Here is a 24,981-nt window from a genome sequence, read left to right on the forward strand (position 1 = left end):
TTTACACACTAGCTCTGTCTGCTCTGTATCAGTGAATTAAAATTATCACCATGCAATAGACATTATGGTTTTCTTTTTACATTTCTGCATTAGATCACCCTAAAACCTTCTATGGACATTCACATTGCAGCTTTTTTTGATCATAGAGTTCCACAGGTTGATAGTGGGATTAAATTTGCAACTGTAACAGTCAGCAACAAGCATCATGTTCAACATTGCATCATTTTGGACCATCAAATGTGTAAAAATTTAGGAGACATGTCCTTCAAGCTTACACCATACGTTTATGACCCACACATGGGTCCAGCTGCATTATTTTTAACAAGGGAAAAGTTGTTTTACTCCATTTTGATTTTCTCTATATTGATTTGACATGAATGTCTGCCACCCCCTCCACATGTCATGAGGTGTCCCCCAGGGCTCACTGGCCCACTGTCTTATTAATAGTTACCACTGACATTCTGCATGCCATTTCTAATGCACAAATTAACTCATATGCAGATGATACAGTTATGTATGCCACTGATTCATCTTTTAAATAACAATGTGCAACATGTGACATTGTTTTGTTACCATGGTTCAGTCAAAATTAAAATCAAAACTTGATTTTCTGAACAGAATAGTTCTTCATTTACTTCTGCCACCAAACATATGATTGTTGAAGTGACTGTTGTTCCCTTTTTTGCCAATGGGGATATAATGTGTCTATACTGGCTTGCAAAGGAACTATTCATAAACTTGATACAATCTGTCGCTCTGTTATTCGACTAGTTACAAACACCCCATTGAAAACACATCTCTATTTTCTAGTCAAATGACCCACATTGGATACCCGCTGTAATATCCACTGGTTCACACTCATTTGTAAAACTATTTTAGGTCAGTCACCCTTTATTTAATCAAGCTACTGCAAACAGTATCAACAACAAAGTACAATACATAGAATATACTCTTTACAGCAGAGTAAATACCTCTAAATCCAAATAATCCATATGACCTGTTGTCTTTCCAATCTACTGCAGCTAATGACTCCAATCTTTCACAAAAACACTGATGCTTGATAAATGTATCTCTGTCATGACACCTGTAACTGTTTCATTTCTGAATATTTCACACTGACTCTCCATATTATTTACAGTTTTCTAATTAACTTTCTTGGTTTTGTCTGTTTGATTGTTTTTGTTTGTTTCTATCCCTCCTCCGCTTCCTTCTTCCTTCACCTGCCAGGCTGACATTATAGATAGGAAATCAGTCTTAATGTGCTGCCTGGTGAAATACATTTTAAGACCAAAAATTGGCTCAGGTGGTACTCAAACTTGCTTGGGCACAACACTAATGCTTTATAATGGTAGGGGAAAAAAACTGTATTTAACTAGTTTAATACCCAAAACAGATAATGAATGACACATTTTCTAAAATAAAGTACAAGTTAAAGATCATCAACAAACTAAGGTACTAGCTACCAAAGTAGATGCAAAAGTTTGCCTCATGGATGTAACGCTTAACTCTATGTCTCTGGAGAGTTTTGAGGCCTACTCATTGTCATTGTTTAACATGTCTAGTCAGTCACATGTGAACTGTTTGCTCGAATATGTTTTGTGTGTACATTTACGTGTGCTGGTTTGTTTGGCTTTTGTCTGTTTGAGCTCATACTGTGTCAGCAGTCGCTCCCCTCCCCGCCTCCTCACATCTGTGACCACTGGGCATTCTCCATCACTACTATTTATGGAACAGATGGTTTGCACCAGAGAGCAAGCGAGGAAAGAGACCGAAAAGGAAACGAGAGAGAGAAGGGGGTGGGGGGCAGATAAGGGTGATTATGTGTTGTGAGAAAGAGGGAAATGATAGAGAGGAGGAAGGCAACAAGAGGGATGATAAAAAACCATGAGTGGAAGAAACTCCCAGAATGTTAATGGAGAAGCTTGGGGCTGCTGGGAGACGAGGGCCGCCAGCCAATCAAGGAGCATCCGGTCGCTGCCGGTTACCATGGCAACTGGCCTCCTGAGACAGCCTCAGCTGTAATCACACAGCCAACCCGCTCCTCTCGCTCTCTGTGAGGTTTTGATAAGAATATTGAAATCTACCAAGCTGCTCTCCAGCCCCCACCTCTGTGTGTGTGTGTGTGTGTGTGTGTGTGTGTGTGAGGAGGCCTGCTTTAAATATGGATCCACAGAGGTCAAGTACATGTGTAATTAGGGTTTTTGTTCTGTCTGACACATCAGTGTTGTTTGTCCCTGTGGGAGTGGGTCACTGTGAGCAGGATCTCACTGACTGACAGTATGAGGCCAGTCAGCTGCCTTTAAACAATGCTGTCTACTAATGCTACACACTTTATACATTCCACACACAATTTACTTTAATTTTCTCTTTTTTTTCTCATTTAAAAGCTGTTCAGGCTGTTAAAAGGAACTATATGTAAATGTTTGAGAGATGTATTTATATAGAGGTAAGCAGCTATGATTCTTCAATGTGCAGGAGGTTAAAATTGTAATTAGGCATTACATAATTGGGATAATTGTCTCCATTCATCTGTATTAAAACAGCTGGTGGAACAAACAGAAATAACATAATATAATTTTTATCTCTACAAAGTTTTTCACTCCTGAGCTGGTGCTCCTTCAGTGTAGTTGTTTTGTTGCGTCTCATTCTTCATATTCTTCTGTAAGTTCGATGGAGACCTACCATCACTTCATAAGTTGTATATACAAGTTAAAGTATTATTAGACTTGTACGTTGATGGCATAAAGTTGAAGAAGAGACAGTAATGTCGTTAATTGCTATTATTTACAAGCCAATTCATTGTCAACAGTTTTCTTTGTAAGTGCCTGTGGGTTGGGACCCAAACTGGGGTGTGGACCAGACATGTTCATGTCAGAGCTTGCATAGGTGTGCCTTCACCTGAAGAACAGGAAATCATCACCCAATATTTCACACCTGCGCTGGCTGTTCCTCACTTGTTTAAGATGTTGGATTCAGTCAGTCTTGCTTACCCTGATCATCTGGTTTTAGTTTGGTTTACATCTTTCATTTGTCCATACACACACTGCACTGCTGAATCATTTGATTCAAACATTTTATATAATTTATCAATTTTCAATTTTATAACAGTAAATATTAAATGAAGTGGTCATGTGTGGTCTTCTCCTTTTTGTTCATCGTTTGAGCTGATTGTGACAATGCTTTAAGCTATGGTATGTTGTTAGTCAGGTTATTATCATGTCACATCACATCAAGACTATGGTCAAAAGCACAAGATATTAAGTTACGTTCTGAAAGGGCAAAAAAAGTCTTCACAGCAGTAATGGAAAGGAGTCTAAGTGCAGCTGTGCATGATTAACTCCCACTTTTATTCCCTCAAACACCCTGAAAAAGTCGGCTTTTCAATACTTGTGCTCATCCAACAACCTGTTGATCATATCTTATGTGTAAGTAGGTATGTGTCGGTGTGTGAATTGTGCAAATCTGCGCATGTTCAAAGCCAGTGTTTGTTAATTTTATGAATGGATTTTTATTTTTACTATCCTTTTTACCAACTAATTGATTAGTTGTTAGAGCTGTAGTGACATCCATGATGTCTGTGTCTGTCCTCCTCAGGAGCGTCTGCTGCTGTCCATCCTTCCAAAGCACATAGCTGATGAGATGCTGCAAGACATGAAGAAGGAGCCCAGTCAGAAAGAGATGCAGCAGTTTAACACCATGTACATGTACAGACATGAAAATGTCAGGTACCTGTTAACTTCTTTATACTTAGTGAGCTGATGTTAGTTTGGATCTTGTCTTATGATTTTATGATTGTGTTTGTTCTTAGTGTTTTGTAAGTAATTGGCAATCTTTTGTGTGTCCTGTAGTATTTTGTTTGCAGACATAGTTGGCTTCACCCAGCTGTCATCGTCCTGCAGTGCTCAGGAGCTGGTCAAACTCCTCAACGAGCTCTTTGCTCGCTTTGACAAACTTGCCGCAGTGAGTTTCTCATTATTACCTCATGATGATTCTTTCATTTTTATACATGAGCGATTTCTTATAAAGGACTATATCACAGTTACAAGAATTCTGAACTGTTCTGTGTGTAATCCAGATATTTTATTCACCGTTATACAGATCATTTAGAAATACTAAACATATTTATGCACAGTCACTGTTGCATACAAAGTAAAAATGTGATCTAATATGTGATGATATAACTGAATTTTTCTAATTCCCAAGACTGACTGGCCAAGCCTTACCTTAATCTAAGTGATGATGACTAAGTTATGATGCTTGTATTCACCAATATTTTTATGTAACACTTATTCAAAAAATGTCCAAGCTCATTTCTTGTATATTTGAACTCTTTCTGAAATGCATAAGTAATATACCATTACAAATGATCAATAACCAAAACAGAGCACTTGAAAGGGCATTAAGTTTATTTAATGTCTAAGCATATTCAAGTTATCTGTTTGAAAAAAAAGCATTTGCTGTACATTGAACATTTCATACTTCTGTAACTGTGGTGTCTGACATCCTTCCTCTTTGTGTTAAATTTTCATTATCCATGTCAGAAATATCACCAGCTGAGGATCAAGATCCTGGGAGACTGCTACTACTGTATCTGTGGTCTGCCAGATTATCGGGAGGACCACGCTGCCTGCTCCATCATGATGGGCCTGGCCATGGTGGAGGCCATCTCGTGAGTACACACACTGCTCATTTTGGGTCACACTGGCTTGTTAGAAAGATCATTTCTAGTCAGGATGGGGGAAATCTGATGAGTGACGCAGTGAGATTAAGGGTGGATTGATTAGTCTGATGGACTGCTATTGACTTCCCCTTGTTCTGACTTAAAGTGAACTGAACACAAAGTCAGTCTCAAACTGGTAACATTTAATTGTGCTTCATATACTTAGTTTTGGTAGCTCTGAACACTTTTTCAGAGAGCCTTTTCATCATACTTATCTGTTTTGTTTAGAGCTGTTTATGTGTCTCTTGGTGTATTAATGTTGTGCTGTAAACTCTCACCAGGTATGTTAGGGAGAAAACCCAGACAGATGTCGACATGCGAGTTGGAGTCCACAGTGGAACAGTTCTCGGGGGAGTTCTGGGTCAGAAACGCTGGCAGTATGATGTCTGGTCCACTGACGTTACTGTGGCCAACAAAATGGAAGCAGGAGGGATACCAGGGTGAGAATGGACCTGAACATCATGAAATTGATCTATTTAAAAGGTTTAAAAATTGGTTTAAATATCCTAAATCTGGACCTAAAAATTGCAGTCTTTTGCATCTAAATAATTGCACAACTAATATTGTGATTATGATTATGATTGTGACTTGATTAATTGTGCAGCCCAAGTTTTAAAGCAACTGAAATTACTAAAAACCTGTTCTTATTTACTCATTTTTCTGTTTCTATACGTAAACGGCTGAAAGAGTGTGAAACATTGCTACATGTTTACCACTTAAGCAACTTTAAAGCTGAAATAATTTATTTAAGATGCTTTAATTTCTTCAGTATATGTCTTTGCCTTCAGACCTGCAGCACCGTGTCTGGCTTCATTTCACAATCTGTCTTGCTGCAGTTTATCTCTTATTTTATATCCATGATACTATCTGACAAAAAACTAAACACCTGCTGAATGTAATAGCAATCACACAATTTTTCCTGTAGTTAAGCAGAGAAAAAAAGGTTTCTCTTTGCAAGTATGATTCCTTACTTTTGTGACACAAATAAAGACTAACTTGCTGACTTAATGAGGCAGATATTAAGCGTTTTAATATTTGCTTGTAAATTAAAGTGTGCTGTCACTTGTAGTCAGCGTCATGGTGACTGTCAGACTAGCAGACATCAGCGAGAGATTCTGCTGCTGATTCACTCGTCACCTCATGGTCAAAATGGGCAGTAACATCCCACATTTTTACCACCAAGTTATTAAGTTTTAAATAAATTAACCAGGCAACATCAACCCTGAAGTTGGCATTAAACATACATTCTTGGTCATTGACATTTACTTCTGAAATCCTACAGTCCTATGCTCTATAGGCATTAGAATAAAAACCACATCATTCAGTAATCTCTCTAACATTTGACCGTCTTTGTGTGGACCAGTCGTGTCCACATCTCACAGAGCACTATGGAGTGTCTTCACGGGGAGTTCGACGTGGAGCCGGGGAATGGAGGTGACCGCTGTGACTACCTGAGGGAGAGGGGCATCGAAACCTACCTGGTCGTTGTTCCTAAAGGACCTGTGGGCAAGAACGGCATCAACGGTGTAGTGAGTTGACCCTAAATTTCCCCTTGAAATGACTCCTCACCTACAAATTTAATGATATACATGACATGGATTGTATTTCCGTAGTGGTGCCAAGTAGAAACAGATTTGTGTTCCAACATTTTACACAAATATACAAAGCAGATATTTGTATATTCAAATCTTTACCTTATCCATAACCAGCTGCAGATGTCATAGTACGTGCAAATATAAGATACTCTCTTGCCCATGAATAGCACTGAATCTGGAATCATAAATGTAAAAGGCAAGAAATATTTTAACTTCTGAGAGAATCTGCTCTGCATTTCATATTTTCTTCTTTCACATTAGAAGCTGTCTGTAACCTCTTCCAATGGAAACTCTCCTTTGTTAATCAACACTACTGAGTGTAACGGCAGTGTGAACACAGCCTGCACCACACCGGAGGAACCTGAGGAACTGGACACCAGGGTAACTATAATTATATGTTATAGATCAACTGAATTAAAGTGAAGTTAACATGCTTTAGGGCTGGATATCTTCATTAAAACAATACTTAATACCTTGTCTTTTATTAGAGTTCTGAGTTTTGATAGCAGTTTCCAATTTTAAAAAAGACATGCACACAATACATGCATAATGCATGTACTGATACTCAACAGATTTACTCTGGCAGTTTTTTATATTTGACAGTATCTAAGCGATTCAGTCAGAGCCATGAAAGCAGCTGAAGTAAAGTCATGCCGATAAAATCATCGTGAGTGTAAAATGTAGATCAGGTGTGATGGTCGACGAGCACTTGCATGTTTCAGGAGTTCATCTTCTTGTTTTTTGGCCCTCAGGTAGTGAATCCGTCTTTCCCGAACCCACGGCGGAGACTGCGGCTCCGAGACCTGGCTGAGAGGGTGATCGACGCTCAGGAGAATGAACAGGAGCTGAACAAGCTGCTGAATGAGGCTCTACTGGAGAGAGAGACCGTGCAAGCGTAAGTGAGGACCTGACTGATGGTACTGTGTTCTTGGGTTTTGGCTTTCTCATTTATATTGTGAACCACACATAAACAAAACCTGCATACCTACTCCATACCACAGACTTTTTAGTGGTAATCTTTGGATAAATAGAATAGAATAGAATAGAATAGAATAGAATAGAATAGAATAGAATAGAATAGAATAGAATAGAATAGAACTTTTTTTGTCTCTATTACAGGAACAATGAAAATCAGTTTAGCAGCTCTGTTTCTTGTTGAGCAGCAAACACTCAAAGTGCAAAGAAACATTATGAAAATATCACAAAATTATACTGAAAATATATACTGAAAAATATTGACAGTGAACAAAAACTACAAAGAAATACTAAAATATGCAAAAGGCTAACTTTATACTACAGATAAAAGAAGTATATACAACATGTAAGGATATAAAGATATATACATATAATTGATGCCATCAGAAAGTTTTACAACAATGGGAATCAGCAGAGATTGGCAGCGATAGTGACCAATAGTTAATATCAGACCTCTCAACTGGAATCACTCACCTTGAAAACAAGATGTCAAAAAATAAAAATTTTATCTTGAATCAAGATTTTTGACATGAACCTTAATGATCAATTCCACATTCACAGAGTACATTGAATTAGATCTTCCAAAATACAGATAAACACTTAGAGAAAGCAGAAATGGAGAATAAGTTCTTCAACTATATGAACATGTATTTGATGTATAAATACGGATCATATATATCATATCAGCCCAAAATGCCATGACAGTGCTTGTCATGGACAGATCTTGTTCATAGATGGAGTTTTTAGAAGCCTTTACTCGTTTTACTTGGATTTTTTCAGACAGTAATAGACAAGGCCTCAGTTTCATGGCATAAAGCAAAACAAAATGTAGTGTGTTTTTTTTTTATTGTACTTTGTATGATATCTGAGGATAAACATAAAAGAAATTAAATAATCTAAATCAGGGGTGTCAAACTCATTTTAGTTCAGGGGCCACATTCAGCCCAATTTGATCTCCAGTGGGCCGGACCAGTAAAATAATAATAGTGAAAAAAGTAAAATTATATTATGATCAGGTTTAGATATACAAAGATTCTTTAAAAATCTGAATAACATAAATAGCTTGAATTGTCTTAAGAAAAACAAGTACAATTTCAACAATATTATGCCTGGTTTATCAGTTTACCATTTACACATGTACATTACAATCACACAAAACATTTAGTAACAGGCAGAATATTGGTAAAATTGCATTTACTTTTCTTAAGACATTTCCATTTGTTCATATTTGTTCAGGTTATTCATGTTTTTTGTAAACATATAGTTTGGTAATGTAAACATTTTCACGTAATTGTACTTTTTTACACCAAAAAACACAAAGAGAAAATTTGGGGTTGTCATTATTTATAGGTTATTATGATCATATTTTACTGGTCTGACCCACTTAAAATCTAATTGGACTGTATGTGTCAGTATGTGGAACCTGAATTAAAATGATTTTGACACCATTGATTGTTAATATCTTCAGTGTAAGTTTTGCAGTTTTTCACAAATTCATACCGTGGGCTGGTTTGAAAACTTTGGTGGGCCGGATTTGGCCCCCGGGCCGCATGTTTGACACCTGTGATCTAAATGAAAGGAAGCCTAAAATAAGGATTTAAAGCATCAAGTAATACACGAACATTACTCAGATCTAATAATTGCAGGTGTCATGTTCACATTTTGGTCAATACCAGAAAAGCACTGTACAATAAACCGTTACATTTCTCTGTCCACAGTCTGAAGGGGAAACATACGAACAGGCTCTCCCTGAGGTTTGTTGATCCGGACCTGGAGACTCGTTACTCTGTGGAGAAGGAAAAACAGAGCGGCGCCGCCTTCTGCTGTTCCTGTGCTGTGCTGCTTTTCACTGCAGTGATGGAAGCGCTCATAGACCCCTGGTGAGTCCATCAGGTCAGCAGTGGTCTTCTCACATGTTCTTATACTACTGCAGCCACACTTACATTACACTGACATTCACATACACACTAAGACTTCACATATTCCGATTATGATAATATTAGGACATGTAAACAGCATATTCTGAGTGGATATTCTGGATTCTGCCTTATTCTGATTGAGACATCTTATTTTATTAAACATGTATACTAAGCCCTCAGATATTCTACATTTGGGTCCGATCAAGCGAAAGTGAACATCAACATGAAAGAGTAAATTTGCACGCATCATTTACCAAGTGGGCTCATTTTTTAGTTAAAGATTTCTATTTTATGGAACTGTTATCCTTTTTAAAATACCACTTGTAGAAAAAAGTTACAACGATTTTATTGATTGTACTTTTTACGCCATAGCCATGCCTCAGACATAAATATATAGCTCAAATTTGACGCTAAAAATTATATCCAAAAAAACTGAAAATGTATTCAATCGGTTACATTTAAAAAGACTATCTGTGAACTGTTACCAAGAAATTACTCTTTATTTGTAATTTACCTATATCAGTATAGATCACCACAAGTTGTAAATAACACTGTGTTAGTATTAAATACATTAAATAAAGCATTGTGATTATGTCCGGCCTGCTTTTAAAAAATGAGTCGACATTTTGGGTGATGCATACAATGGTAAATAGTCGTCCATGTGTTACTATGGCAGCCTGTCCACATGTTACCACATTCTCATGTCAAGTCTGTCAAAACACAGACTTTTCAATATTTTACTCTGAAATTTATTTTCAGCATAGTTCAACATAATATCTAAAAGGTTTTGTCCTACTTGAAATCAATTTCTGTCAAGAACCGCATGTTTTGAATGTTTGCATAAAGCGTCAAAAAATGTATGTCCGTTTCAAGTCCATGTGTTACCGAGCAGTAATTTGACATTTTTCACCTAAAATTGTATCTCCTCAAATTTTGTTATACATAATGTTTAAGTGGTTATAAATACCCACTCAAATATGTATAATACATGCATATAAGTTACTCTGCTTACATGACAGAGACTGTTGAACGACAATTGTGTCCATGTGTACCGCTCGATCGGATCCATTTGCAGCTTTATCCTATTCCTCCAGTTCTGTGAGCTTAGACAACTCATACTAACTTACTTTATGCCACTTTTGCATTTTGCATCATGTGTGCTGTCATCTTCACCACAGTACTGTTTTTGCCTCATTTGCAGCTACTGATGAACGAGCTCCAGGTCTTGAATTAAATCAGGTCTTATCAACTGGCATCACTGTCGTTATAAGGGTTTTTTTCTGTGTTGATGTGAAACAGGCTGATTGCAAACTACATCACCTTTGCAGTGGGAGAAGTCCTGCTGCTCATCTTGACAATCTGCTCTCTGGCTGCTATCTTCCCTAGAGTGAGTTAACGTTTTGTTTTTTGTGTTTTTTTTATATGATAATATAATCAGTTTCAATCTGCCTGCTAACACTGCATAAACTGTATAACTAACTAATAATGTCTCTCTCCTTCTGTCTTGGTTTTTCTTGACCTTTTCTTTTTTCACTGCCAAAACCTTCAAGTATTAGAGCTGAAATAAAGTCTGTAACAAAGAAAATATGTTATTCAGTATTAATTTCAAGTATAGGCCTTTAAATACAGTCACAAGTCAATTTTACACCCCTGAGATTTTTTGAGCTCTGTCCTGAATCAACCTCCTATTCATTACGCATCCCACATATTTACTTGAAATGAATGCGAAAATTACTTTTGTGCGACTCCACAGCTTTCAGTTATGACTCCACATGATGATGACGATGAGTCTGAAATTTCAGTTTGCGGCTCACTAATGAAATACTGACTGAGCGTTTAGTGTTTATTAAAAGAGGGAGTAGTGAATGAGTCAGCAGCTGCAGTTACATGGGCTTTTTTTTTTTTTTTTTTTTTTTTTTTTACTAAAGTCATTGTGACTACAGATTCCATTTTAATTGTTTAGGTGGAGGCTAAATAAAGTCATTTTTCTAAGCTTTTAATTGCAATAGAACTTGATAAAAATGGTTCTTTCCCTTGTAAAGCATCTTGTCTGCTGGAAATATAACAGGCTACTTTGAATTTTAGTCCTGATTTAAGTAGTTTTCAACCTTTTGTATAATTTAGATAATGCTTCACTGGATGGTGGGTGGATATTTTATTTATTTTCTCATACACAACATTTCCAACACTTGTATCAGCCACACACCAATTTTATTTTGCTACCTAAATGTTTGTGTCCCAACTGAAAACTCATCATATATTAGGCACTGATATTTTCCTTCTCAAGTAATTATCAAACCACTCCTGTGGACCTAACTGATAATTTCCTATGATCAAATCTGATTTATGCGTCAGCAGTCGTGCTGTTATCCCAATTGTTCCAGTTATCAGTGGAATGTTAGTGTCCATGGAAAGAGCAACAGACAGATTGATTTCTGACATAACCCTGGCAAATATTGTAGAGCTAACAGTTAAACTCTCCTGCTTTTCTCACAACAGCTTCCAGTCCAAAATAGTGGCTGTATAGCTGTGCTGATACACGCTGATGTAGCTAGTGAACGAACATTACAGGGTGGGGAAGCAAAATGTACAATATTTTGAGGCAGGGATTGAAAGACAGTGTATGACCAATTAGTTTATTGAAAGTCATGAGAATTTATTTGCCACAAGAAAATTTACATAATAGAAAATGTTTTTATTCTATGTGTCCTCCTTCTTTCTCAATAACTGCCTTCACAAGTTTCCTGAAAGGTGCGCAAGTGTTCCTCAAATATTGGGGTGACAACTTCTCCCATTCCTCTTTAATAGTATCTTCCAGACTTTCTCGTAATAGTTTTGCTCATAGTCATTCTCTTCTTTACATTATAAACAGTCTTTATGGACACTCCAACTATTTTTGAAATCTCCTTTGGTGTGACGAGTGCATTCAACAAATCACACAGTCTTTGACGTTTGCTTTCCTGATTACTCATATGGGCAAAAGTTTCTGAAAAGGTATGGATAATAGTGTTAGGTATGATTATGACATCAATATATGTTTGGTTTCAAAACAATTGACGTAGTGCCTGCTGAGAAAAAACAACTAAATGTTCATTGTAAATTTTGCTTCCCCACCCTGTAGGTTTCACTTCTTATCAATGGAAGTTGTTGACAGTAGCAAAAAATATAGACGCAGAGGCAAGATGGAAATGACAAAACTGCAGTGCTTTTTGAGAACTGCTTTCAGTGTGTAATAATGTAAAATAGCTCTGTTGCAATCAAACTATATATTCAGTTTTATTTCTTTGACCTTAGTTTCTCAAAAATAAGTGGAGCCTTTTTGGCAACGTTGCCAGGTGCAGGACTGGGAAGAATGCAGATTTAAAGAGCACTCCTCAGTCCAGAGTTTTGGGACTATCCTGATTCACAGTAACATTGACAACACCCTTAACATTTGAAGATCGTGCAGGGTATTTGTGATGAGGGTCAGCATAGTAGTGGAGCTCCCACTCAGTGTGCAGAGTACTCATTGTGTTTTTGGCATGTTCTCAGTACTCTGGATTCAGCCTCTTCATGGAAATTCAGATATATTGATGGCTATGAGGGAGGCCAGTATTGAACTCTTCTCTCACCATCAACCAGTACTCATCCCTGGTCACTCAGTAACACGCACAGTCAGGCAGCCAGACACATGGACGGCGAAAATGCAGAGTCACTCCTAATAATGCTCTGGGCTTTTCAGTTCTCATCGATATTTCATTATATTTCACAATGTCAAAAGCCCTCTGTAGCAGTTCTATGGCCACTAGACACTAGTGATTAACTGAGGTGTAAGTGCAAGAGAGGCATCATGTTCACTGTACAGCCACAGATACCATCAGTGTGTCGATTTCACTGCTGATATTTTGACATTAGAAAAGATATGTTAACAAAACTACTCGTAATGGCCTCTTCATTTTTCCTGGCACAGCTGTAAGTTAGAATACAAACAGTTCATAATATGGAGCTACGACACACTGATTAAAGTGCCGTTTGTCACAGGTCTTTCCCAAGAAACTGGTGTCTTTTTCAACGTGGATCGACCACACACGCTGGGCTCGCAACACCTGGGCCATGGCAGCCATCTTCATCCTCACCATGGCCGACATCGTGGATATGGTGAGCTCCTCTTTTACTTTGTAAAAGCTGGAAGAGTGTGTAGATGTACTATTATGTATTCAGTGAATTTAAATGTGGGCGACACGGTGGTGCAGTGGATAGCACTCATGCCTCACAGCAAGAAGGTCCTGGGTTTGATTCCAACACCAGCTGATGGGGGTGGGACCTTTCTGTGTTTAGTTTGCATGTTCTCTCGTATCTGTGTGGGTTTTCTCCAGATACTCTGGCTTCCTCCCACCATCCAAAGACAGGTTAAATGGTTAATCTAAATTACCCATAGATGTGAATGTGGGAGTAGTTGTTTGCCTTCGCCCATAAGTAGCTGGGATAAGCTCCAGTGAGCCTAGTGAGGATAAAGTGGGTTCAGAAGATGAATGAATTAATGAAAATGTTAAGTGTATACATGTGCAACAAGTTTGAGCAAGAACGTCTCAGGTAAGACACAGAAACTTAGAGCCAGAAATATACATCTATGTTCTAATTCTTGCTGAAATAGATTCGACAGCTTCTGGGGGCTCATATGCACGCAGCTGTATTTTACATGCCCAAGTTTTGAACATGGGAAAAACTCCATATATGCACATCCTAGAATAGTAGAGGAGACAAGATATTTATCTAAATGTGGTCTTTTAATACTTGAAATGAAGTCTTGCCACAGTTTCAGCTTCATAAAGGACCGATGAAGATCCTTGTGGTAAATCTTTCTCTGTCTCCTTTGTCTAGCTGAGTTGTCTGCCTCACATCCCTGATTCAAGCAGCACCACAGCGGCTCCATCCTCTTCCTCCTCCTCTACCTGGTCTGGCCCTGACGGTTGCGTGGAGAACCCAAAATATTACAGCTACATCGCTGTGCTAGCACTAATGGCTACCACCATGCTGGTTCAGGTCAGTCACATGGTGAAGCTCACACTAATGCTGCTCATCACGGTGGCCACCGGCATCGTCAACATCTACAGTTGGAGGGAAATCTTTGACCGTTACGACATGGCCCGCTTCCAGGACTACAGGTGAGCTAAAGGGAGGCAATGTAGTCTGTGTAAAAGTCATCCATCCACCCTTATGTCACTTTCAAACACCCTATGCTACAGTTTAACAGACATGTGTACCACAACTGATCATCATTAATAACTGAGTAAAACCACATCAACCCATAAAGACCCAGTGCTACTTTTCTGGCAGTTCCCAAATGAATTTTTCTCTCTATTTAACTTTTGTTAAGTGATGTATCACCATTTATTATAATATTACCGTCTGTATTTTGCACTTTTCACTGTAAATCATGTATTTTCCGATATTTAATTTCTTATATTTAATTTTATGTTGTTGAAAACTCAGTAAATGCAAAGGTTGTTATATCAAAACAGAGAAAACTGAAGAAAAATTTACTTTTTCAGCAAATATATCATTAACTCGGTATAAAACAAGTGTCACTGATCAAACTCCATGGGTTTTACCAGGGAATCAATGTTGTAGATGACAGTAACTTCGAAGCCTCCAAAGATATGACAATGGGTCATATCTGATGACAATGAAAAGATGAAAAACTGCACTGTACACCAATTATTTACATGTATTGATAGGATCAATGGATCAACAGGTATTAAACATTTTAGATCAATAGATGCTTTTGGTCACCAGTGGATGTTTGGGTCTTTATGGGTTAAGTGTGGCTACAGTTAACCCAAGTTTCTTTCAATAATCCTGTGTGTCAAAACAAGCCTGCCTTTAAGTCAAAGAAACCTGAAGCTGGTCTTCGATTTTTCAAGTCTGAAAGTGTCCTGAAATCCATGCCTCATATTGTACACGTAATGAAGCTTGTATTGTTGTCGTCGTTTGCAGGTTGAGTCTGGTTCCCTCTAAGTTCACAATGACCATCATGATCTTCATTATGATGGTCAGCTTCTATTATTTCTCCCGCCATGTAAGTTCACAAGTGTTCTTTGCTGTTCTAATCTTAAAATAGAAGAAAGTATTTCACAGTTTGTATCTACTTTGTGAACATTACACACCTACCACCAGCATTTCCGAGTAATTGTTGTGATGCCTTACATTTGGTTAAATCTAACATTACAAATGAAATACAAATAAATAAATAGAAAGAGGTTGTTTGGGCTTTTGAAGCACTGATTTATCATTATTACACAGATGGTACCACAAGTGTTTCTGAGTAACAAGTCATAGCGTTATACATACACAGCCTGGCTGCAAAAAGTCCCCACCTGTATGTGACTAGGCAAATATGTAAGAGCCTTCTATTGAATAATCACCGCAGTGAATAACATGTTTCAGCTGCAACAAGTTATTTACCCTTAACTGATGCAGTGAGAACCTCACTGAGAATCTTTGGGATTTGATGGAGAAGACTTTACGATGCCATCCAACTCTCCTCTCATAAATACAAGATCTTGGTGAAAAATTAGAGCAACTATGGGTGTAAAAATGTTGTGACACTGCATTAGCTTTTTGTGCCATAAGAAATGTGTCCTGTAATCAAAGCCAAAGGCAGTCCAACAAAATACTACATATGGGACTGTTTTTCGACTGTATATAATGGCAATGTATAATTTTTACCTTGAAACAACAGTAACCATATTAGTTTCACCTTGTTGCTATCTTTAAATGTTTCACCATTATTAACCTGTGTTTGTGATTCCTTATTACTCTGATACATGAATTTTGCTATTGATACCTACTATTAACTTGAAGTTACTTTGACATTCTAATGGTATTTAATATTTCTTTGTTATGAAACTATTACCCCACTATTACAATATTATTACTTAACTGTGATGTGAAGTTCCACCAAACACTGCATTTTAGAAGTTTTTGAAGGAATTTATTTATGATTTTAAAGTCTAATTAGACACATGTTTTTGTATCTTTTATAATTATTTTTTGTTGTTGTTCTGGCATTAACACTTGTATATATGAGCACAGAATATCATCATGTTATATGAGGATTTGTGTAGTATAGTTCTGAACAGTGGAGAGCTGCTAACAGCATCAGCTGTTTTTCTGTTTTGCAGGTGGAGAAACTTGCCCGTACTCTGTTCCTGTGGAAGATCGAAGTCCATGAGCAGAAGGAGAAGGTCTATGAAATGAGGCGCTGGAACGAAGCTCTAGTGACCAACATGCTGCCAGAACACGTCGCTCGTCACTTCCTGGGTTCAAAGAAAAGGGACGAGGTAAGTGAACATATTACATCAACTCTTGAAAAATCACTCTTTATTTAATTTGTACCTGAAATGTTCAGAGCTGTATATTTACTTCTTCTTCTCTTCTTCCATCAGGAGTTGTACAGTCAGTCCTATGATGAAATTGGAGTCATGTTTGCCTCAATTCCCAACTTCTCTGACTTTTACACAGAGGAGAGCATCAATAATGGAGGAATCGAGTGTTTAAGATTCCTCAATGAGATCATCTCAGACTTTGATAGTGTAAGTCGGTTTCTTTATTCTACTTGTATGTTTTGATGCCACTTAACAGGCTCAAGGTTGAACCAAAGGAGAAGAAAACTAAAGAAACTCAAGCTAAATATGAGCAAAATGTTAAAGACACAGTGGCTTTTGTTGGAGATACTTAGCTTCAGTTGACTTAATGCTGATAGTTAAAATGAAAAAAATGTTAAAAATGGTGAAAATTATGGTATAACATCAACAAAAACATATATTTACCTATAATTAAAATGAAAAGATCTGTAGAGATGCTGTTAAAATAAAAATAAGATAAAGATAAGAATAAGAGTTTTATTTCTTTTGATCATTAAATATATTTTCAGATTTTTTGTCAAGCATGTTTTATTGTGGTTGAAGCTCTTTAATGGGAAAACTGTTCATTTTAAAAATAAATGTAGTAAATAAGAAAGTTGCATATCTCCCATTTGAACAAAAGAAATATTATTCTCAAATCCAGTTGCATTTTCTGTAGATAAGTAAAATGTGAGTGGTAAAGTTATTGTTACAACTGCAAATGTGGTCTCTGTTTATGTCCCTTTTGGGCTTGTGTATACTAAGATAACTTGATTTATTCATTTCACTTTTTAGGTGAACATGTTAGTGCATTAATCATTACTAGTTTTCTGTTAAATTGCCTTTATTATAAAGCATGTTCATCCAGTGTATAATAGAGGCAATAAATTATATCATTAGTATTTCAACTATTTCAACAATTCAACATTTCATCTATTTGCTTCAGTTTTGTCGCAGATCCAGGTTTATCAGTAAGCCATTAGAATACCTTGTAACTATGTTTGTGTAGTTTAGATACATGTGGTTAGAGTGTGGCTTCCTGTAGTATGAAAGGTGACCTCTGACCTTATCTCCATAACAGCTACTGGATGAGCCTCAATTCCGCTGCATCACAAAAATCAAAACCATCGGCAGCACCTACATGGCAGCGTCTGGTGTCACCCCAGACGTCAGCAACGGTTACACCTGCATGAAGGTAAGCATGGTCACATGACCACACAGAGCTTCACTGTTTGTCTCTAACATAGCATTTTAACCCTTTTGTGCATAGCAGTCACTACAGTGGACAGCTATTGTATGGCTGTTCTCTTCTACATTGTGGGGAAGCAAAATTTACAATATTTTGAGGCAGGGGTTGAAAGACAGTGTATGACCAATTAGTTTATTGAAAGTCATGAGAATTTATTTGCCACAAGAAAATTTACATAATAGAAAATGTTTTTATTCTATGTGTCCTCCTCCTTTCTCAATAACTGCCTTCACACACTTCCTGAAACTTGCGCAAGTGCTCCTCAAATATTCGGGTGACAACTTCTCCCATTCTTCTTTAATAGTATCTTCCAGACTTTCTCGTAATAGTTTTGCTCATAGTCATTCTCTTCTTTACATTATAAACAGTCTTTATGGACACTCCAACTATTTTTGAAATCTCCTTTGGTGTGACGAGTGCATTCAGCAAATCACACACTCTTTGACGTTTGCTTTCCTGATTACTCATATGGGCAGAAGTTTCCGAAAAGGTATGGATAATAGTGTTAGGTATGATTATGACATCAATATATGTTTGGTTTCAAAACAATTGACGTAGTGCCTGCTGAGAAAAAACAACTAAATGTTCATTGTAAATTTTGCTTCCCCACCCTGTATATTCATGGGTTTTGTTGTTTTAGTTACATATCAGCCAACACAGTGGACGCTTGTGCATCATCCCATACACTGCAATTTGTACAATTACTGTAACTTGTTGTTGCTAATTGCTGTTCTTGATAAACCTGATTTGCAGTAACATGTTTGAGTCTAAATCAATAGCTGGTTGTTATTAGACTGTAATTAAGTTTTCTTCAACAAAAAGTTTTCTTTTTTTTGCATATTTTCCCCATGAAGTGAGTAACATCTAGTATTAGAGTATGCTAACATATGAAAGAACATCATATTAGCTGCATTAAAAATGTTCTTTTTCATAGTTTTCACACAGTTTATCACTTTCTGGTACTGCATTTTAAATACATGTTTCTGTGCTTCAAAAATTAAATGCATGGTGTCCAGCTGAGTGGATATTTTTTAACTCCATAAAAAATAGGTTCATTAACTATGAACCTATTAACTGCCTGCTCAACCATATGGTTGAGTTACTCATCAGGTTCCTTATCAGGTTCCTCTTAGTCTGGTAGTTAAAGGGTTAAAAAAATTTCAATCACATTGTTTTTTTCATGCCTAAAGAGGAATAAAAACACTCTGGGAAAAATCTTGACTAAGGTTTTCATAATTCATGCATCAAAGGGTTAATGTGACTTCTATCATATCATGTGGGAATGTAGAGGAACAGGAATAAGACAATCATGATCATGTTGAATCGTAATGTACTTAATCTGTGTTGGTTGTAAAATGTGCTTTCTGTTGTGTTGTGGCTGTTGTTTTACAGAAGGAGGAGCTGTCTGACAGAGAGCGCTGGCAGCACCTGGCAGACCTGGCAGACTTTGCTCTGGCCATGAAGGTCACACTAATGAACATAAACTACCAGTCGTTCAACAACTTCATGCTACGGATTGGTAAGCATTATAGCTGACATTATACAGGTGTATCACACAACATAAGCAAGTGTGACAAGTCTGCTAATTGATTTTCATTTTGTAAATAAATGTTTTAGGGAAATAAGCCCACAGCTGGTGGGTAAAGCAAAGAAAAATATGTTCAGTTTTACTTCCTAGTCCAGCATATGGATTTGTGAGAATTAAAAACAAACCTGGCTTTTAAATATAGGAACCAAGTATGACTCTAATTTCCATTATTTATTTATTTTTTAATGCCATTACTATAAGACCACAGCTTATTTAATTCATTATGTCAAGAAAATAAAGCATATTTTCCCATGATAATTGGTAAATTATGTAATTATCTTGAAAAAATAAGCTGTGTTGTCTTGATAATCAGCCTGTTACTGCAAGAAAACAAAAGTCATTTCCTCTTATTACTTGATAGTTATCAGAGGTCATAAAAATGTCAAATTAAGGATTACCAATGACTTATTACTGAACACATCAGATTGTACTTCAAACAAGGTTGAAATTGTGTTATGTCTTCCTGTAGAGAGAACTTTCAGATCAGTCTCCAGTGTTTCTAGAAACAACAACTTTATTAACATGATTGTGAGATAATGGCATTAAAAAATAATAATCATATGAGTGCTTTCAGCTTCTGTACAGGTTGAGTACATATTTGCAGCATATGTGCTTATTTTATGACCTTTCAAGCTTGTTAATAATCTCTTCTAGGTCTGAACAAAGGTGGTGTGTTAGCAGGGGTGATCGGCGCCCGTAAACCCCACTATGACATCTGGGGCAACACTGTGAATGTGGCGAGTCGCATGGAGTCCACAGGGGTGATGGGAAACATCCAGGTACAGCCCAGACTTCTACAGCCTTCCTGACATATTGAAACGTGTTCAGATAAATGAAAGGAAACTGTAGCAATTAAATATACTTCAAAATTTAGCTTTATTATCCCTTTGTATTTACAAACTTTCAATTAAACAATGATCCTGCTGTATTCAATCCAGCTATTTTCACTGACAAATACTCACATGGCCAATGAAGAGGCATCCAGTGAGAGTCAGCTAAAATCACTCAATTTCCACTCAGCTGAGTAGAGAGTGATTTTGGGCACAGCCTATTGTATATACATCATAAATTTGTGTTTTTATCAAGACCACACTAAGATGTTTTGTTTTGGAAACTAGTATATATTAACATTTCAGCTGCTTTTTGAAGGTATGGCCTACATGTATAAATGTAACTGAGGTTTATTATGTGCTCCTCAAGTAGCTCTACACTTTATGTAAAGTTCATTAATGCAGGTAAAGATGAATCATTTTTATGCAGTGTGTTATTACTACATGAACAGTTGTATGTCAAAGCCACATTGACCTTCTTATTAACCAAGTGTAATCATCAGTCAATATTCATATAGGTGTTTCTATGAAACTGGGTACATTTTGGCATCTGGCACTTTGCCAGCTTTTTTAGACCCAATAATAAAAGAGAAATTTAGATATGTTTCCCCCCAGGATGTACCTAATGATGACCTCAGATAAATGCAAAAAAAATTATACTCTTGCTCTGAGCCATCCCAAAATTAATTCATTTTTAATGAAATTTTGGGGCCAAAAATAGGAACAAAATTGGGACAAAAAAAACTACCTAGGTGTCAGTGCATTTGATCTGGAAAGCATGGCTTGAAATGGTCTTATATAGCGCTATAAATAAAGACACCGTTTTAAATTTGATGATCCTGGTGGTTTTTCTAATTCAGACATGCCGGTTTTTCATGAATCGGCAGTCTCATTCCAGGTTTTGTATGTAACCCATTATGTCCACTTGCATTACATGTAGAACCTGCCCATTTAAACGCATATAAATCACAAATGATTTTGCAACAGTAGTCATTTTTATGAAACACTCTGCCTTGCATAATTTGTTCAATTCCCAAAATGTACCTGTGAGAGAATAAAGAGACATTCACAAAAGTATTTGCGCGTAATTTTGACTGTGTTACATGCAGATTTTTGTATTAATTATAATGTAAAATAATATAAAAATGTGTTTTATCTGAAAAATAGTTTATTTTTTTATGTCAGTAAATATTTATTTTTAGAATAGACTCAAAGTGCTTCCAAACTTGCTTCATTACATCTGGTTTGAATTTTTAGCCCCCATGTCCTGTTTTTAGGGACCAGTTTCATAGAAAGACCCATATATAGACTAGGTAAACACCAAGCTCTCTTAAATGACATGTATGTAACATTTGTGAATAAATCTGTTTGTGTGAGTGGTTCTTGCATAAAGCCATCTGAATGTTTTTGTTAAAGAAGTCTCTAAATACCAATAGAGACAGTGTTAGTTTTTAGAGCTTCATTTAATACTGTGTGTTCGTGTGATGCCCCCAGGTGGTGGAGGACTGCTACAACATCTTGAAAGAGTATGGGTTCCGCTTTGTGAGGAGGGGGCCCATCTTTGTGAAGGGGAAAGGGGAGCTGCTCACTTATTTCCTGAAGGGAAGAGACAAACAAGGCTCATTTATCAACGGTTCCTCTGTCACTCTGCCACACCAGGTGGTGGACAGCTAAGGACTAAACACACCCACCCACATACAAACACATGTTAGGTTTTCATGCATTCAAGGGACTTTACATTGGATTGCATTTATTTCCTGGAGATTCTAACCTTAACCAGAGTCACAACATGCTTGTAACCTAACCCGTAAAACCAGTCTTAACCCTCAAATGTACTAGTTTACATTAAGGGGGTGTGAATTTTTGAGTGAAGACGGGCCAAAATGTCCTCACTTTGTAGGTCAGGTCCTCGCTTCAGTGGTAAGAGCTCACACTGGCCGAGACAGAAGAGACAGATGAGAGTTTTTGGAATTTTACCCAGAAATCACAAATTATGCCTGTAAACTGATAGTTTACAAGCTCCAGATCTTAAACATACATGTAGTATGTGTGTGGAAAGATAAAGGTACCAGAGGAGACTGTGTTTGAATGTGAACATCACACCTACACAGATGCATCCTGGGATAATTCCAGTAGACGCTGGCTTTTGTTATACTCAGAGATGCCCTGATCTGTGCTATTAATTGAAGTGTTATTTTCAGTGAGGCCATAGAAAGTATTAGTAGGCAAATAGAATAGTAGTAGCAGCAGGGGAAAAAATGCTTAAAAGCGTAAAATGAGATCCTTAAATGTCCTGTTTGGTTCAAAACCTGAGGATATTTAATTTAGGAGGAAAGTAGATGGAAAGTATTTACTTTTAATAAGCTGCAATCAAATCATTTTCCCTTTTTTTCTGATAATTATCAATGATCATATTAGTTGATTAACTTAATAATGTAAATTACTGATCAGTCGTTGAAACTCTTATTGTTGGCAATGAGAAAGACCATTAACTGATATTTGAGGCCATTACACATTTGCAGTAAAAATTTAATTTTTATTGAATTTACAACTAAAGCACAATATTTCTTTGTCTTTGAATTAACCTTTAATTCAAATGCAGTGCAGTTCATCAATAAAACAGTAAAACATCAGTATTTAAATATGGACAGATTGTCACAATAGTGTATTAGGGTCAATTCAGGTTAAAAAGGGTTGTACAAACCATGGGAATGGGATTTAAAACAGAATTTCTGAGGTTACATTTGTAAATTTATGAGGAAAGAAACTGACATTCTCTTAGATTAAAGTCACAAAAATATTAAAAAAAGTAGTAATCAGGTGAGGTAGTAATAAAAGTGACAAAGTTGAGCATGTGTAAGACAATGTAAGCATGTGAACGCATGTGGCTTCATAAACTCAGAATAGAAGGTTGTTTTCTCATAGATTTACCTCTTTAATCTCAGAGAATAAATGACTTTTTCTTCTTGTAGATTTTCAATTTAAGTCTCAAATACTTTTTTTCAGAATACTGTCCCCCACCCCCTGGCTCACAATAAATTATAGGAAAAAAAAAACTGTACTTATTGACTTAAAGTATATATTTTTTTTACTTAATTGACTCTAATGGACCACTATGAAAATAGAAGTGAAACAAGTAAATTCCTAGTAAATAAATGTTCTTTTTTTTCTCTTTGTTTTAGCGTTGATTGATTTTTTAAACATTTGTTATTAAATGCCAACAGCATCAACCCTCCACATGATTGCACAGGTTTAGAGATAAGTGTCGGCGAACAGGGTAAAATGTCAAATGTACTTTTAATTACGTAGTTACAGCACACTGCCCGACAGATTCCAATGACCCATTCTTTCATTACGAAGAAAATGTATCCGTTTTGACGCTGGAGAATGAGAAATGAAAACAGATACAAACACAGTGATGGTACTTCTATCTTTCCACAAACTTAGATTAAAAAAATCAAAAACACGATTTAAATGATTCCACTCACATGGCTTTGAAACATTGGACCTAAAATTCGAGCTTTATTTCCTGTTTACAAAGTCCGTCCAGTGTACGGAGTGTTGGGATCGACTGTCTCAGAGAAGGACCAGGATCTGAACCACGGCTCGGACTGTGAGTGACTGATCCACCACCTGCTGCTGCCCATGTGTGTGTGGGTGTGTGTTGCTCAGAGGGTCTTTTTCCAAAGTCTGGAGTATTTTTGACATTTTTGAGGCTGATCTGAGACTAGATCAGCTCTTCTTGTCGAGCCCTCTCCTCCTACTCGTCGTCGTCCTCCTCCTCCTCTTCGGCGCTCCTGGACTTCCTGCAGTGCACTCAGCACCACCAGCCTCTGGACGACGGTGCACTTGAAGCTGTTCTGATCACAATGAAGGATTACAGACGATTCGGAACTATGTGTGAGAGTGTGAATGTGATTGAAGAGACAAACGACGGTGTCTTGAAAGTAGCACAGATAAGTTTATCTTTGACACTGATTATTGACAGATGGAAGTGCCTATCGCAGCTGAAATCATGTTTTAACTGGAGCTGAAGGATAACCTAACCCCCCCCTCCTCCAAGCAAAGAAAGAACAGTACTGGATTCACTCTTTTTTTTTTTGGTTATTAATAACCATCATAAGTTCGACCTAGCAATACTCTAAACATAAAAACCCTGATCTGTTTAAACTGATTGTGTGCTCTGTTCAGTTCAAGGAAAGTTGGTTTGTTTCATTTTTCAGAAATCACAAAGGGTGTTTCTCAAAGTCAAGGAAGGATTCTTCTGGGTTTCATTTATATAACGCTGCATCATCAGATGGGGTGTTTCATTGTTCATGATACTCCTGATGACTGAGTCTTTCCTTTGGACACATTTCAAGGACACTTCTGTGAATCTTCTGTGCTGTTTAACTCTACCTTTCCAAACATTATGGTCAGAACCCTAGATGGGATGTGGATGTGGTTTTTGTCAGGTCCACATTCAGCAACAAACATAAATTTCCCGTAATATGTTACACAGTTCACAGCATAAAACAGGAGAATTGTGCTAGTTCAGTTCAAGCTAAAACCTATGACCTAAAAGCATGATCAGAGGTAACACTGATTGACCTCTGTGACTTCCTCACACTTGATTACATGTGATGTTAAAATGAAACTGTGAGAGTTTATAAATGTTATCTTTACCAGAGACACAGAGCTAAATGCTGAGAAATATTGGACAAAAAAAAAAAAAAAAAAA

General features: G+C 37.0%; 1 protein-coding gene across 3 annotated transcripts in view; it reads left to right on the plus strand.

Moving 5' to 3' along the window:
* adcy3a (adenylate cyclase 3a) overlaps positions 1–24,981 on the plus strand; it is a 38,159-nt gene extending 13,178 nt beyond the window's left edge. The window contains exons 4-21 of one of the 3 annotated variants that reach the window (XM_030157616.1): positions 3,595–3,725; positions 3,849–3,960; positions 4,542–4,669; positions 5,002–5,160; positions 6,084–6,249; positions 6,577–6,696; positions 7,068–7,210; positions 9,009–9,170; positions 10,509–10,596; positions 13,230–13,346; positions 14,070–14,353; positions 15,186–15,267; positions 16,373–16,531; positions 16,637–16,783; positions 17,676–17,789; positions 19,236–19,362; positions 20,086–20,210; positions 21,756–21,935. In XM_030157616.1, the coding sequence (XP_030013476.1) occupies positions 3,595–3,725; positions 3,849–3,960; positions 4,542–4,669; positions 5,002–5,160; positions 6,084–6,249; positions 6,577–6,696; positions 7,068–7,210; positions 9,009–9,170; positions 10,509–10,596; positions 13,230–13,346; positions 14,070–14,353; positions 15,186–15,267; positions 16,373–16,531; positions 16,637–16,783; positions 17,676–17,789; positions 19,236–19,362; positions 20,086–20,210; positions 21,756–21,935 (2,544 nt within the window). Of the gene's footprint in view, positions 1–3,594; positions 3,726–3,848; positions 3,961–4,541; positions 4,670–5,001; positions 5,161–6,083; positions 6,250–6,576; positions 6,697–7,067; positions 7,211–9,008; positions 9,171–10,508; positions 10,597–13,229; positions 13,347–14,069; positions 14,354–15,185; positions 15,268–16,372; positions 16,532–16,636; positions 16,784–17,675; positions 17,790–19,235; positions 19,363–20,085; positions 20,211–21,755 lie in introns of all 3 variants that reach the window. The other 2 variants (XM_030157615.1, XM_030157617.1) reach the window with 2 other exon arrangements.

Source organism: Sphaeramia orbicularis, chromosome 16 (genome assembly GCF_902148855.1).
Source record: "Sphaeramia orbicularis chromosome 16, fSphaOr1.1, whole genome shotgun sequence".
Lineage (NCBI taxonomy): Eukaryota > Metazoa > Chordata > Actinopteri > Kurtiformes > Apogonidae > Sphaeramia > Sphaeramia orbicularis.